Below are 16,516 nucleotides of genomic sequence, written 5' to 3'. Positions count from 1 at the left end.
GTGTTACAAAACTGCATCAATTTAGCTTTAAAAAAAAAAAAAAAGACAGAAACGAACCACTTGTGTTGCAGCTGCTAATACATGTAGGTATATTCTGAACAGTGAACCGACCAGTCAGCACATACTGTACATCACAGCTCGCATCTGTTGCTAAGTAACTGCTGACCTCTCTGAATCCACAAGAGCAAGTAGTGGAGAAGAGGGAGGGGGGAGGCAAAATTGAAATACAGAGCAGGAAAGAGGTCAGGGGAGAGAGGGGAGGCTACAGGCAGAAAAACGAGGATAGAGAGGGAGGCACATGGTGAGCGTTGGGATGTTGGGACTGGGAAGATTAAAGCAGAGTGGTGCAGAGTGAAAGGGAATGTGAGAGAAGATGCTGCTCCCACTGCTCTCCTTCAGAGGCTGACTGAACCCCTAAAACTGTGTGTGCTGTATGTGTTTGCACTTTAGAATCAGAGTCAGACATTGACCTGTAATTACGAAAGAGGCAAGTAGGGACATGTATCCATGGTAACAACATCTGGAGAGCTTATGTCTTAAATTAGGGGCTCAGGGCATCACAAAAGACTAGGTCCAGAATAGCAACCCTTGGTGCACACACAGTCTGGCAAATGCTACAGGGGCACAGTTGGTAGTTTATTCTGTAGGGGGGAAATTGCTTGTAGACTGATTTCAAGTAGATTTGCGGCTAATTACAATAAAAAAAACATGATACGCTGAGAGACTTTTTCAATCCAACACATTTTGTGACATTGAGAAAATGAATCCAACTACGATATGAATTCAGGAAACCTTAACAGCAGTTAATTGAATTAAGGCAAGTGCACAAATAAAGTCAGACATACGTATACAGTAAGAGTCAAAAGTTTGGACACCTACTCATTCAATAGTGAAGAAATCAAAACTATGAAATAACACACATGGAATCATCTAAAATAGATTTTGATTTGTTTAATGCTTTTTTGGTTACTACATGATTCCATAAGTGTTATTTCATAGTTATGTCTTCACTATTATTCTACAATGTAGAAAAGCGTCAAAAGAAAAACCCTGGACTGAGTAGGTGTGACTGGTACTGTATACCCATACTTTCATGAGAACAAAAACATCCTTCTTATGCAAAGAGCACTTACATGGTCCACTGGAGCTTCTCGTTTCTAATGGAGTTGTACAAGGCCTAGAGAAAAAGACAAAACATAACAAACGTCACACATATGAAAAACTTGTGTGTGTGTGTGTGTGTGTGTGGAATGTCTAATGAGTGTGGAGGGACCCTTGGTCATCCTGCTACTTGTGCGACAACAATCATTAGATGCCCTGAATAAAGCAGTTCACATTGACCATATTAGTCACACTGATCGAAACACAAGCCTGCTGCTTCGACCAAAGCAAACCACACAAAACGTACCCTGCATTTTCCAAGCTGTGCCTTCTTCTTGCGGGCCTGTGGGTGGTTCTGTCCATCCTGGGACCTTCCCAGCAGGTCAGGGAAGGACAAGGGTTTGAGAGAACGAGAGCGAGGGGCGCGGGGGTAGCGGAAGGGGTCCATCACTCGGAAGTCCCGGCGAACACGCACAGAGCAAAGAGAGCGGGAGCGATTCCGCCCATCAGAGTGGATGCTGTTTACACCAATCATGATAATGCACCAACAGGAGCAGTCTAGAGGAGAAGAGACGGTGGAGGGAGGGATAAAGCCAGATAATCCCGGATCTCTCCTGTTGATCAAAGGCTCCACAGATTCTGTATGTGGCCTCTTTCAAAGCTTAACACCAAAATGTAGAGATTCAGTTAAAAGGTAAAAAGAGAGAGAGAATGACAAAAGAGGTGACTCTCAGAGAGGCAGACAGTCACTGTCACTGGTGACTGACAACAGGGGTTGCGGTCTGACGAATTGCGCTTCACTGGACGTTTGAGGAAACCACTGATGGAGGTTAACATGGGCCTCAAGCCCTCCGAAGGGACTTCAGTTCCTGCATAATGGATCCATATGCATTCATTATGCATGTATGGAGAAACAGTGGTGTGCAACTGCCACTTGCTGTGGCACCATTCTGCGTCAAGTCTATGAAGGTGGAAGTCTTTTTGGAAGGATGTCAAGCATTTGCCAACATGCTAATCAAGAGCTGGTACATACACACAGCTCCACCATACACTCCGTAACAACTAATGATACTCAAGAGAGTCACAAAAAAAAAAACCACACACGTAAACAACAACCCAGTTAACGAGGCCTAATGATGACTAGACGATCATAGCAACCATAAGACAGCAATGAGCAAGCAACGGAGTTCACCCACACATACATCAGCACACACACACATACACTACCAACACACACCAAACCAGATAGAGCGGGTGGAGGGAAAGGACTCCACCCACTCACTCACAGGCAAGCTGTCGAAGAGAACCCTCAAACTGACGCCACCGCACATCCTATTGGAACTAACAACATGTATCCAAGGCTTGACGATACAGATGCTGGAGACAGACTACCCTGTTGCTCTCTAATAAATGAAAGGCTTTTGGCTTGATGAGGGACTGAACAGGTCCCCTCTCTCTCTCTCTCTCTCTCTTTGTTCTCTCCGTTCCTGGATCCTCTCCTCTTTACTGGTTTGTCTTCAAACTTGTAAATGGTTCTCACACATCCACTTATTTCTCCTTCGTATGCGTCAATCTCTTATTTCCCTCCGAAAATCCCTCTATGAGAGTCGGGAGAGAAAATTGCATCTGTGCTTCGCACTCCTTTCATCTCCCTCTTTTCAATAACTGTTGTTCTATTTCCCTGTGTGCTTCAGATGAAAAAACAGACTGAATCACAGTGACAAAAGAAAGCGGATGATGAGGACAGAGAGCTTGCTCTCTCTCTCTCTTTCTCTCTCTCTATGCGCATTTCTCTCTGGCTGAGCAGCAAATCCCGGTCCATGTTTCTGTTCAGATCCCTCCCTCCTTTTAGTGTCAATCATTTGCCTCTATATCACTGTTTTCTTAAAATGCAGGTCTTTTTCACACTCCATTTCCACCAGTCTAACATGGTAACAGAAAGGAATGTGCAGTCCAGGGACAAGTATGAAACAATGGTGCCTTTCTAATACAGTAATTAATAGTCTTTGGAAGAAATCTGCCTTCCAGATAATGCTACTATTTTGTGGGCTGAAATATAGGCTATACAAAAAAGGACAGAAAATGATCACCTATGGGATGAGCAATGTATAGAACATAATGTAAAACCATTAAACAGAAACTCCTTGCGAAACACACACACACCAAAATAATCAGAACTCCTGATTGAGAGCTAACATTTCCAGGTCACTGAGGAAAATAATCCTCTGGAAGGTAGCCTGTCAGAAAAAGATCTCCCACAGTCTGGTCAGCCGACTGGGATGGTAGGGGGTTGACATGCATACAGAGGTGCTATTCCATCCAGCCCCAAATGAAAAGGAGAAGCGGTCTTATCAGAGGATGACGGGAGCTAAAACACAAAGGACTAAATCATGTTGACAGGGCTTTACTTCTTATCCGTACACAGTTTTCATGTCGCTCTGCATCAAATTGACTTGAAAGCTTTGGATAGGATACCTAGCCTAGAGGGTAAGGTGGAGCCATTGCCATACTGCTTATACCGATCCAATCTTTTCAGATCTATATAACTGCATACAAGGTAGTTGTTTTGGCATTGGGCAGATTCATTTTAAATAAACTGCCCTAAAATGTATCTGATCAATCTATCCCATTGAAGTGGATATTCCGTTTCCCACTATTGGGTCGGGACATATTTGAAAATGAAATCATTTGACCCACTATGATCCACTGTACTGTGCAGCCATCTTCATCAACCTGGCCAAGGCTTTCGACTCTCTCAATCACCGTATTCTTATCGGCAGACTCAACAGCCTTGGTTTCTCTAATGACTGCCTCGCCTGGTTCACTAACTACTTCTCAGACAGAGTTCAGTGTGTCAAATCGGAGGGCCTGTTGTCCGGACCTCTGGCAGTCTCTATGGGGGTGCAACAGGGTTCAATTCTCGGGCCGACTTTTTTCTCTGTATATATCGATGTCGCTCTTGCTGCGGGTGATTCTTTGATCCACCTCTACATAGACGACACCATTCTGTATACATCTGGCCCTTCTTTGGACACTGTGTTAACAAACCTCCAAACGAGCTTCAACGCCATACAACACTCCTTCCGTGGACTCCAACTTCTCTTAAAATGCTAGTTAAACAAAATGCATGCTCTTCAACCAATCGCTGCCCGCACCTGCCCGCACGACTAGCATCACTACTCTGGACGGTTCTGACTTAGAATATCTTGGACAACTACAAATACCTAGGTGTCTGGTTAGACTGTAAACTCTCCTTCCAGACTCACATTAAGCATCTCCAAAGTTAAATCTAGAAAGCCTCCTTCAGTCATGCTGCCAAACATACCCTTGTAAAACTGACTATCCTACTGATCCTTGACTTGGGCAATGCCATTTACAAAATAGCCTCCAACACTCTACTCAGCAAATTGGATGTAGTCTATCACAGTGCTATCCGCTTTGTCACCAAAGCCCCATATAGTACCCACTACTGCGAACTGTATACTCCCGTTGGCAGGTCCTAGCTACATATTCGTTGCCAAATCCACTGGCTCCAGGTCATCTAAGTCTTTGCTAGGTAAAGCTCCGCCTTATCTCAGCTCACTGGTCACCATAGCAACACCCACCTGTAGCACATGCTCCAGCAGGTATATTTCTCTGGTCATCCCCAAAGCCAACACCTTCTTTGGCCACCTTTCCTTCCAGTTCTCTTCTGCCAATGACTGGAACAAATTGCAAAATTCACTGAAGTTGGAGACTTATATTGCCCTCACTAACTTTAAGCGTCAGCTGTCAGAGCAGCTTACTGATTGCTGCAGCTGTACACAGCCCATCTGTAAATAGCCCATCCAACTACCTACCTCATCCCCATATTTGTTTTTCTGCTCTTTTGCACACCAGTATTTCTACTTGCACATTCTCATCTGCACATACAGTGCCTTGCGAAAGTATTCGGCCCCCTTGAACTTTGCGACCTTTTGCCACATTTCAGGCTTCAAACATAAAGATATAAAACTGTATTTTTTTGTGAAGAATCAACAACAAGTGGGACACAATCATGAAGTGGAACGACATTTATTGGATATTTCAAACTTTTTTAACAAATCAAAAACTGAAAAATTGGGCGTGCAAAATTATTCAGCCCCCTTAAGTTAATACTTTGTAGCGCCACCTTTTGCTGCGATTACAGCTGTAAGTCGCTTGGGGTATGTCTCTATCAGTTTTGCACATCGAGAGACTGAAATGTTTTCCCATTCCTCCTTGCAAAACAGCTCGAGCTCAGTGAGGTTGGATGGAGAGCATTTGTGAACAGCAGTTTTCAGTTCTTTCCACAGATTCTCGATTGGATTCAGGTCTGGACTTTGACTTGGCCATTCTAACACCTGGATATGTTTATTTTTGAACCATTCCATTGTAGATTTTGCTTTATGTTTTGGATCATTGTCTTGTTGGAAGACAAATCTCTGTCCCAGTCTCAGGTCTTTTGCAGACTCCATCAGGTTTTCTTCCAGAATGGTCCTGTACTTGGCTCCATCCATCTTCCCATCAATTTTAACCATCTGGGACACCACAGGGAGTCCCTGCTGAAGAAAAGCAGGCCCAAACCATGATGCTGCCACCACCATGTTTGACAGTGGGGATGGTGTGTTCAGGGTTATGAGCTGTGTTGCTTTTACGCCAAACATAACGTTTTGCATTGTTGCCAAAAAGTTACATTTTGGTTTCATCTGACCAGAGCACCTTCTTCCACATGTTTGGTGTGTCTCCCAGGTGGCTTGTGGCAAACTTTAAACGACACTTTTTATGGATATCTTTAAGAAATGGCTTTCTTGCCACTCTTCCATAAAGGCCAGATTTGTGCAATATACGACTGATTGTTGTCCTATGGACAGAGTCTCCCACCTCAGCTGTAGATCTCTGCAGTTCATCCAGAGTGATCATGGGCCTCTTGGCTGCATCTCTGATCAGTCTTCTCCTTGTATGAGCTGAAAGTTTAGAGGGACGGCCAGGTCTTGGTAGATTTGCAGTGGTCTGATACTCCTTCCATTTCAATATTATCGCTTGCACAGTGCTCCTTGGGATGTTTAAAGCTTGGGAAATCTTTTTGTATCCAAATCCGGCTTTAAACTTCTTCACAACAGTATCTCGGACCTGCCTGGTGTGTTCCTTGTTCTTCATGATGCTCTCTGCGCTTTTAACGGACCTCTGAGACTATCACAGTGCAGGTGCATTTATACGGAGACTTGATTACACACAGGTGGATTGTATTTATCATCATTAGTCATTTAGGTCAACATTGGATCATTCAGAGATCCTCACTGAACTTCTGGAGAGAGTTTTCTGCACTGAAAGTAAAGGGGCTGAATAATTTTGCACGCCCAATTTCAGTTTTTGATTTGTTAAAAAAAGTTTGAAATATCCAATAAATGTCGTTCCACTTCATGATTGTGTCCCACTTGTTGATTCTTCACAAAAAAATACAGTTTTATATCTTTATGTTTGAAGCCTGAAATGTGGCAAAAGGTCGCAAAGTTCAAGGGGGCCGAATACCTTCGCAAGGCACTGTATATCACTCCAGTGGGAATTGCTAAATTGTAATTACTTCGCCACTATTGGCCTATTTATTGCCTTACCTCCTTACTTCATTTGCACACACTGTATACAGATTTTTCTATTGTGTTATTGACTGTACGTTTGTTTATCCCATGTGTAACTCTGTTGCTTTTGTCACACTGCTTTGCTTTATCTTGGCCAGGTCGCAGTTGTAAATGAGAACATGTTCTCAACTGGCCTACCTGGTTAAATAAAGGTGAAATCAAATAAAAATCTCTATTCACAAAGTGAGCTCAATGAACACAGACTCATTATGTCAATACACCTCACTGTTTATGTTTCCTATGACAGTAACTGAACAGTGTGACATGCTGATTGAGTTGCTTGAGTTGTGTTAATATGCGCCACAGCAACAGAGAACTGTGCCCTTGACACCCAGAGAAAAAAGTGGAAATCTACACTTATTTTTTTACATTTGACTTTTTAGTCATTTAGCAGACACTCTTATCCAGAGCAACTTAGTGGTGACTGCATATATTTTCATACACCACACTGTCTGCATTCGCATACCCTGCATAATCACCGCCCAACAGACACATTAACATTACTCACACTGTACACAAAATACTGACAAGGTTATGAAAAGAGAGGATATGGAGAATAATATGGAAGAAAGAGAGAGACAGAGAGGAAGCAGCGAGTGAGAAAGACAGAGTGATTTGTAACGCCTGTCTGATAATGCCATGACAAAACGCTCATCACAGCAGGCGGCACCATGTGACAGCCGAATTCCCATTTACCGAGAGGCCTGTCCTCCCTCTCACCCGTCACCAGTAATTTACCATATGAGCCCTGCCCCATTGACTACTGTACTGTAGCAGTCTCCTCTCTCTGCACCAATAGAACAGACAAACAGGAGGCGGATTGCTGAGCCTTCCCTAATATTTCATCATTGTGATATCTCAGCTGTGATATGAATAGTTAACAGAGACTCTAAGGAGTAGCAAAGCTTGGTCATCTCTGTGGGCAGCTGGGATGAGCTCCCACAGAGGTAGGTGGAACAGAAAGGTAGGAACACAACACATATCACAGACAGAGAGCAAAGGAGCAATTAGGGAGAGAGAAGAAGATACACTTCATACATGAAATGGAGAAACGAGGGAAGAACAGAAGCAGGCAGATGGAAAATGTTCTGCCATGCGGTGATATGATTTGTAACAGAATGAGTAAGAGAAACTGAAAAACACAGGAAAGAGGGAGGGAGGGAGATGAAAACAAGGGAGTAGGAGGTGATGCTGCTCACAGGAGCGAGGCAGAGAGCGAGAGGGTGGAAGGTAGAACATGTTGACTCGCTCTCTCTGATCTTCACAACATGGTGCTGTTAACAACAGCTCAGTGGTGGTCAACAGATCACATTCAAATCCTTTATAATAGACAGAAAGCCCTTTCCACTACAACAGGGAGAAACTACGTAATGCTGGATCACGCATGTAAAAGAACACATCGGAGGGTGAGAAACATTACATCTCTGACAGCTTTCAGGACATGCATCTCTCGATATCGTCTGAGCAGGCTTGCCAGTCAGTGGAGTAAGTTACTCTGATGTCAACCAACAATCGGGGGGGAGAAAAAACAAAGTTTTCTCAACAGACTGACTGAAACCAGATCATGGATGTCAAGAGATCATGTGGTCAAATTGAGGTCCTGCAGCTAAACCAAGGATCCCACTGTGTGCACGTGTGTGCGCAAGTGTGCGTGTGTGTGCGCAACTGTGCGTGTGTGTGCGCAACTGTGCGTGTGTGTGTGCGTGCAAGTGTGTGTGTGTGCAAGTGTGTGTGTGTGTGCAAGTGTGTGTGCGTGCAAGTGTGTGTGTGCAAGTGTGTGTGTGTGCGCGCGTGTGTGTGTGCGCAAGTGTGTGTGTGTGCGCGCAAGTGTGTGTGTGTGCGCGCAAGTGTGTGTGTGTGCAAGTGTGTGTGTGTGTGTGCGCAAGTGTGTGTGTGTGTGCGCAAGTGTGTGTGTGCGCAAGTGTGTGTGTGTGTGCGCGCAAGTGTGTGTGTGTGTGCGCGCAAGTGTGTGTGTGTGTGTGTGTGTGCAAGTGTGTGTGTGCGCGTGTGTGTGTGTGTGTGCAAGTGTGTGTGTGTGTGCAAGTGTGTGTGTGTGCAAGTGTGTGTGTGTGTGCAAGTGTGTGTGTGTGTGTGCAAGTGTGTGTGTGTGTGTGCAAGTGTGTGTGTGTGTGTGTGCGCGCAAGTGTGTGTGTGTGTGTGTGTGTGCAAGTGTGTGTGTGTGTGTGTGTGTGTGCGTGTGTGTGTGTGCAAGTGTGTGTGTGTGTGCAAGTGTGTGTGTGTGCAAGTGTGTGTGTGTGTGCAAGTGTGTGTGTGTGTGCAAGTGTGTGTGTGTGTGTGCACGCGCCTGGTTCCACACATCTAGCTATATTCGTTTCTACTGTATATTTTAACTAATTCAACAGACCTTGAGCAGTTCTCTAGGAAAATCTTTTCCATCATTTAGTCCTTCCAAGTTGTTGATGAACTGCAGAATGGACATCTTTTTGCCAATATTCTGAGGAAGGAAAAAATAAGCACCTTTACTCACACCGTCTGCTTAAGGACCCCTCGAAGGACAACTTTAGGTCTGTATTGATGTTTTATAGCGTATAGGTTACATATCTATAAGCTATAACCAGGGCCCAGTGGTCTTCCTGCTCAAGCCAATGGTCTATATTTTCAACCAGAAAACTTCCAACTCTTTACCAACATTCCCTTCACAGCTCTCTAGCACCCTGGCTCACCCACAGTTACTCACGTGGCCATGCAGGTCTGTATTGAGCAGCATCAGGGCACAGGTCAGAGTGTGGACACTGTCTGGAACAGGGAGAAAGAGCGAGAGATGTTTCAGTGTGTTCTAATGCAATATCAGCGTAAGAGTGCCCCACAGTGGCACACGGTATATGGATAATGTGTTCTTTAATAACCTTAAAACTGTAACAACTTGAACAAAATAATGTGTGTGTGTGGACATATATGTACACATATATACACACACAAAAATACATGTACACGTGCGTGCGCACACGCACACACACACACACACACACATTCAACCAGTCTAACCTTCAGAAGGTATTGCATTTGGGTTGCATTGTAGATATCTCCTAGAGAAGTGCGCCAGCACTCGCTCCCTCTCTTGTGTCTCTCCCATGAGGGCAAACTCCCTCAGGAAGGCTCTGTGGAAGACATATAGCATTGTGAGTGTTCACTATTCAATGAAATCACTTGGACATTATGCTACATATTCTGACCATTTTCACTGAAAGAGATCTCACCGTATTGCCTGGTCAATAGTAAGGCCTGAGAAGTTGAAGTAACTGAGATATTCCTCTGCCACCATCCGACTAAACTCATTACTACAGAATGACAAGATACAGACAATTAGACCGGTCAAACCAAAGATATCAAAAGTATTTTACTGTAACTACAGTTGAAGTCTGAAGTTTACATACACCTTAGCCAAATACATTTAAACACAGTTTTTCACAATTTCTGACATTTAATCCTACTAAAAAAAAATCCCTGTCTTAGGTCAGTTAGGATCACCACTTAAATTTTAATGATGTGAAATGTGAGAATAGAGATAATTATTTATCATAGAAATAAAAGCTTTCATCACATTCCCAGTGGGTCAGAAGTTTACATATACTCAATTAGTATTTGGTAGCTTTGCCTTTAATTTTTTTTAACTTGGGTCAAACATTTCAGGTAGCCTTCCACAAGCTTCCCACAATAAGTTGGGTGAATTTTGGCCCATTCCTCCTGACAGAGCTGGTGTAACTGAGTCAGGTTTGTAGGCCTCCTTGCTCGCACACACTTTCAGTTCTGCACACACATTTTCTATGGGATTGAGGTCAGGGCTTTGTAATGGCCACTCCAATACCTTGACTTTGTTGTCCTTAAGCCATTTTGCCACAACTTTGGAAGTATGCTTGGGGTCATTGTCCATTTGGAAGACCCATTTGCAACCAAGCTTCAACTTCCTGACTGATGTCTTGAGATGTTGCTTCAATATATCCACATAATTTTCCATCCTCATGACGCCATCTATTTTGTGAAGTGCATCAGTCCCTCCTGCAGCAAAGCACCCCCACAACATGATGCTGCCACCCCCGTGCTTCACGGTTGGGATGGGGTTCTTCGGCTTACAAGCCTCCCCCTTTCCTCCAAACATAACGATGGTCATTATGGCCAAACAGTTACATTTTTGTTTCATCAGACCAGAGGACATTTCTCCAAAAAGTACACTCTTTGTCCCCATGTGCAGTTGCAAACCGTTGTCTGATTTTTTTATGGCAGTTTTGAGGCATTGGCTTCTTCCGTGCTGAGTGGCCTTTAAAGGTTATGTCGATATAGGACTCGTTTTACTGTAGATATAGATACTTTTGTACCGGTTTCCTCCAGCATCTTCACAAGGTCCTTTGCTATTGTTCTGTGATTGATTTGCACTTTTCGCACCAAAGTACGTTCATCTCTAGGAGACAGAACGCGTCTCCTTCCTGAGCGGTATGACGGCTGCATGGTCCCATGGTGTTATACTTGCGTACTATTGTTTTTACAGATGAACATGGTACCTTCAGGTGTTTGGAAATTAGTCCCAAGGATGAACCAGACTTGTGGAGGTCTACAATGTTTTTAAGAGGTCTTGGCTGGTTTCTTTTGATTTTTACATGATGTCAAGCAAAGAGGCACTGAGTTTGAAGGTAGGCCTTGAAATACATCCACAGGTACACCTCCAATTGACTCAATGGATGCAAATTAGCCTATCAGAAGCTTCTGAAGTCATGACATCATTTTCTGGAATTTTCCAAGCTGTTTAAAGGTACGGTCAACTTAGTGTATGTAAACCTCTCACCCACTGGAATTGTGATACAGTGAATTATAAGTGAAATAATCTGTCTGTAAACAATAGTTGGAAAAACTGCTTGTGTTATGCACAAAGTAGATGTCCTTACCGACTTGCCAAAACTATAGTTTGTTAACAGGAAATTTGTGGAGTGGTTGAAAAACGAGTTTTAATGACTCCAACCTCAGTGTATGTAAACTTCCGACTTCAACTGTATACATTGTATTAAGCAACACACACAAGAATACGCACCACACAGACACACACACACACACACACACACATGTGGAAAAGGTACCCAATTGTCATACTTGAAAAAAAAAGATACCTTATTAGAAAATTACTCAAGTGAAAGTCACCCAGTAAAATACTACTTGAGTAAAAGTATTTGGTTTCAAATATACTTATGATTCAAAAGTAAATCATTTGTAATTCCTTATACTAAGCAAACCAGACGGCAGAATTCTTGTTTTTATTTATTTATCGATAGTCAGGGGGACACTCCAACAATTTGCAAATGACGCATGTGTGTTTAGTGAGTCCGCCATATCAGAGGCAGTAGGGATGACCAGGGTTGTTCTCTTGATAAGTGTGTGAATTGGATCAATTTTCTGTCTTGCTAAGCATTCGAAATGTACCGAGTACTTTTTGATGTCAAGCAAGTGTTCCCGCTAATATTTTTCAGCACGGAGCAAATTTCAGGTCTGCTGAGCGCAAACTTGAACCTTGTGAAACGTCTGTGCAACTTCCGGCGTGCGTTTATTGTGAACACAGACTGTACCTGCTTTAATTGACTATTTAACAGCGGCCAAGTAGGCTACTGTGGCCTACCATAAAAAAAACTATCACATAACATTTTAATATGAAAATAATTGTTTTATCATTCAGTCTACAGTAGCAGCCAATGTGTGGTGTTCCATGTTGGCCTACATTCCATGAGACTTTTGAAAAAAAAACATGCAGGGCTTGACATTAACCTGTTTATCCACTTGTCCTTCAGACAAGGAGGTGACTAAACAGTTTGTCATCTTGTTTGATGCAAGAAACCTCTTTACAAAATAAAATGCATTATTATTCCCATACCATTATTACAGAGAATAAGACAAAATGTGCACACAAGGCTACATGCAATCCAGTTCACAGTGAATGACACAAATCCATATATGGAAATGAGTGATTTGCCTACAGGCCTACTGCAGCTCTGATTGGTTATGGCTGTAGAGTAGGGCCCCGAGTCGCAATAGAATCCTGTGCCGATGCAGTCTGCCAACAACAAAATCTCTTGCACAACAAAATATTTTGCATAGTTAGTCTTGTTTTCGTGTATGTTATATTGAAAGTGTATTGATCTGGAGACTGGCTAGGCCACTCCAGGACCTTGAAATGCTTCTTACAAAGCCACTCCTTCGTTGCCCTGGCGGTGTGTTTGGGATCATTGTCATGCTGAAAGACCCAGCCACGTTTCATCTTCAATGTCCTTGCTGATGGAAGGAGGTTTTCACTCAATCTCACGATACATGGCCCCATTCATTCTTTACTTTACACGGATCAGTCGTCCTGGTCCCTTTGCAGAAAAACAGCTCCAAAGCATGATGTTTCCACCCCCATGATTCACAGTAGGGATAATGTTCTTTGGATGCAACTCGGCATTCTTTGTCCTCCAAACAAAACGAATTGAGTTTTTACCAAAAAGTTATATTTTGGTTTCATCTGACCATATGACATTCTCGCAATCTTCTTCTGGATCATCCAAATGCTCTCTAGCAAACTTCAGACGGGCCTGGACATGTACTGGTTTAAGCAGGGGGACACGTCTGGCACTGCAGGATTTGAGTCCCTGGCGGCATAGTGTGTTACCGATGGTAGGCTTTGTTACCCCCGTGTGGGTCTGGGATTTTTGCTCACCGTTCTTGTGATAATTTTGACCCCACGGGGTGAGATCTTGCGTGGAGCCCCAGATCGAGGGAGATTATCAGTGGTCTTGTATGTCTTCCATTTCCTAATAATTGCTCCCACAGTTGATTTCTTTAAACCAAGCTGTTTACCTATTGCAGATTCAGTCTTCCCAGCCTGGTGCAGGTCTACAATTTTGTTTCTGGTGTCCTTTGACAGCTCTTTGGTCTTGGCCATAGTGGAGTTTGGAGTGTGACTGTTTGAGGTTGTGGACAGGTGTCTTTTATACTGAAAACAAGTTCAAACAGGTGCCATTAATACAGGTAACGAGTGGAGGACAGAGGAGCCTCTTAAAGAAGAAGTTACAGGTCTGTGAGAGCCAGAAATCTTGCTTGTTTGTAGGTGACCAAATACTTGTTTTCCACCATAATTTGCAAATAAATTCATTAAAAATCCTACAATGTGATTTTCTGGATTTTTTTTTCTCATTTTGTCTGTCATAGTTGAAGTGTACCTAAGATGAAAATTACAGACCTCTCATCTTTTTAAGTGGGAGAACTTGCACAATTGGTGGCTGACTAAATACTTTTTAGCCCCACTTCTATTCTACTGCATTTCAGTCAGCGGCACTCTGACATTGCTCGTCCTAATAGTTACATATTTCTTAATTCCATTCTTTTAGATGTGTGTATTGTTAGATACTACTGCCCTGTTAAGAGCTAGGAACACAAGCATTTTGCTCCATAACATCTGCTAAATATGTGACCAATTAAATTTTATTTGAAAGTATTTTCACACCACTGCGTGCACACACACACAAAATGTAGTATTCCAGTAAACTCACTTCTTGCTGAGGTGCCTGGCCACGTCAGACTTCCTGAAGCCATCCAGGTTGAACAGGCGTTTGGCCAGGCGCTTGGCAGCCTGCAGGTCAGCCTTGTTGCCGTTGGACAGGGACTCGGTGCTGCCCAGGGCCAAGTGCTCGCCCACGTCCTGCTGCGGGAACAGGTCTGGAGCCCGGTGGCCTGGCTTCTCCCTGACAGATGACAAGAGGAGAGGAGGGATGACTCACATGAGGCGGTTCTAGCCCTATTATAAAACCGGTAGCTAGGTAACAATCGATTATACGGGACAGGTTTGGGTCTGTCTCAAATTCTGTATTACCTTTTGCCAACTGTATAATAATAAAACTGTCGGTGCCAAACTGTCTTGGCACATAGTAAAGAAGACGGTTGGCATTGGCAGGTGCCATATTTATAAATCAGTTGACTAGCAGGTGCCAAGGTTATTGTCATGGGAAGTGGGCACACAGCCCTTCCATACTTGGCAGGATATAGCCAATTGTAACAGAACCACTATTCCAAGCATGTAGCTGTACTATAACCTTTCAACTTCCATCTATTTTTAACATGCAGTACACCGAGATGAACTCTGTATTAAATCCATGGTCTCCAAGGGAAACACCCGTTGGTTTTCTCCATTGCTCCGCGTTGCTTTCACTCATAACACGCAGCTGGATTTGTTTATTTCCAGCCCCTCCAGCTTCAGGCTCTTATTGATAGTATAGAATGGCATAGTATTAGCATGTCTATTCACAGTAGTATCTAAAACAGTCCCACAGGACTCTCTCCATTTTTGAACATCATCAAAAAAGGGTTCTGTGCATGAATGTTCTTCCGCAGCTCATAACACGCGTGGATTGCAAATGATTATACCCAACTACACTGTTATTAATCAAATGGAGAGACAAAAAGAAAAGTTAAACAGAAAATGTCAGTGCTTTTGGTTGTGTCTGAAAGGATGATCCATCTATTGCACTTCTGAAATGTAAAAACGGGCTGGAGAATTTCTAGAATAAAGATCATGCACAGTGCTTAAGAATAAAGATCATGCACAGTGCTTAACTAATAAGCTCTTCCCTAGTGGAGAATCTGTATACAATGATATGAGTCATGTATGGAACGGATAAATCACCATGTCAATTCATTCTTCAAATTTGAAATTCTCTATAAAAAGAGAGAGTTACAAAAAAAAGGTTCAACATTTCCATTTGCGTCTACAAACTACACCCACGATAGTCACAAAGCAAATTGACTAAAGTTAGACTTGTGTCTCTGCAGACATTTGAGAAAATACAAAATCAGAGCTCATTTAAGAGCTTGGATGGAACTGTCAGCAAGTCCTTCCTACAACAACATGGTAGAGAGTTGCAGCCATTCGTTGCAGAAATGCCCATGCATTTACAGTGGGTGAATCCCCATCTAGACAAGATGAAGTAATCTGCCCTACCGAATTAACAGCATGGTCCTTTGATTAGTAGTCCACTTTGCTTTAAGCCAAGAGAGTTCCTCCTCAAACGCATGACTCCTTTCAGACCTCCACAGCAAGGTAGCAACCGATCTCAGGATATAGAACACCCCTGTTTATTGGTTGCGTTTGGTTTATCCCACCGGCCCTTTGGGTCACCCCCTCTGACAGAATGGTCCACCACAAAGGAGGTGGGTGGGGAGATAAGTAACAGGGGGCTGAGTTTGTTTATTCTTAAAACAATGGGTTTATGATCCACTCCTCCACAGAAAAGGGAGAGAGAAAGACTCCCAGACTTATTTTCCAGGGTGTGGTGAGGGAGACTCTGTTCTTTTGGGACGCTAGCAGGAGTGGCCGGTGGATATTTCATTCAACAGCGTCCATGGAGCTCTATAGAAAAGTCTCAACATTTAAAACCAGACCTCCAGCCTTTATATTGCCAGGTTATGTCCTTAACTTTACAGTCAAATGTAAAGTTGGTTGTAAAGTTATACACATGGTCTCTATCGCAAACCGACATCTTATGTGCTGCATCATGAGAACAGTCACACACACACACAGACGCTGAGAAAGTGCTCAGTCTTGCCTTTGTTGACAAGGGCTGACAACATATCACCACTGAGAAGAAACCCTCCAACTAAGACGGACAGACAAAGCTCCAGGTGAAGCTATGACATCTAAAAAGGTAACCAAAGTAAGCTGAACAATGGGAGTTACATGTTCTCTGATATATTTGCTCTTTGACTCAGGCTATGCTATAGAACAGAGCAGCAACAGGAGTGATGAGTGT

The 16,516-nt window shown here is 43.2% G+C and overlaps 1 protein-coding gene across 2 annotated transcripts in view; it reads right to left on the bottom strand.

Moving 5' to 3' along the window:
• The window catches only part of LOC139410600 (uncharacterized), a 46,155-nt gene that overhangs the window by 6,149 nt on the left and 23,490 nt on the right, over positions 1-16,516 (bottom strand). For both annotated transcript variants that reach the window (XM_071155910.1, XM_071155917.1), the window contains exons 6-11: positions 14,264-14,455; positions 9,956-10,036; positions 9,744-9,856; positions 9,436-9,494; positions 9,103-9,192; positions 1,134-1,177 (exon numbers count right to left, since the gene is read on the bottom strand). In XM_071155910.1, coding sequence (XP_071012011.1) covers positions 1,134-1,177; positions 9,103-9,192; positions 9,436-9,494; positions 9,744-9,856; positions 9,956-10,036; positions 14,264-14,455 — 579 coding nt within the window. The remainder of the gene's footprint in view (positions 1-1,133; positions 1,178-9,102; positions 9,193-9,435; positions 9,495-9,743; positions 9,857-9,955; positions 10,037-14,263; positions 14,456-16,516) is intronic.

This window comes from Oncorhynchus clarkii, chromosome 1, assembly GCF_045791955.1.
Source record: "Oncorhynchus clarkii lewisi isolate Uvic-CL-2024 chromosome 1, UVic_Ocla_1.0, whole genome shotgun sequence".
NCBI lineage: Eukaryota > Metazoa > Chordata > Actinopteri > Salmoniformes > Salmonidae > Oncorhynchus > Oncorhynchus clarkii.
This window is presented reverse-complemented; position numbering and strand designations above follow the sequence as displayed.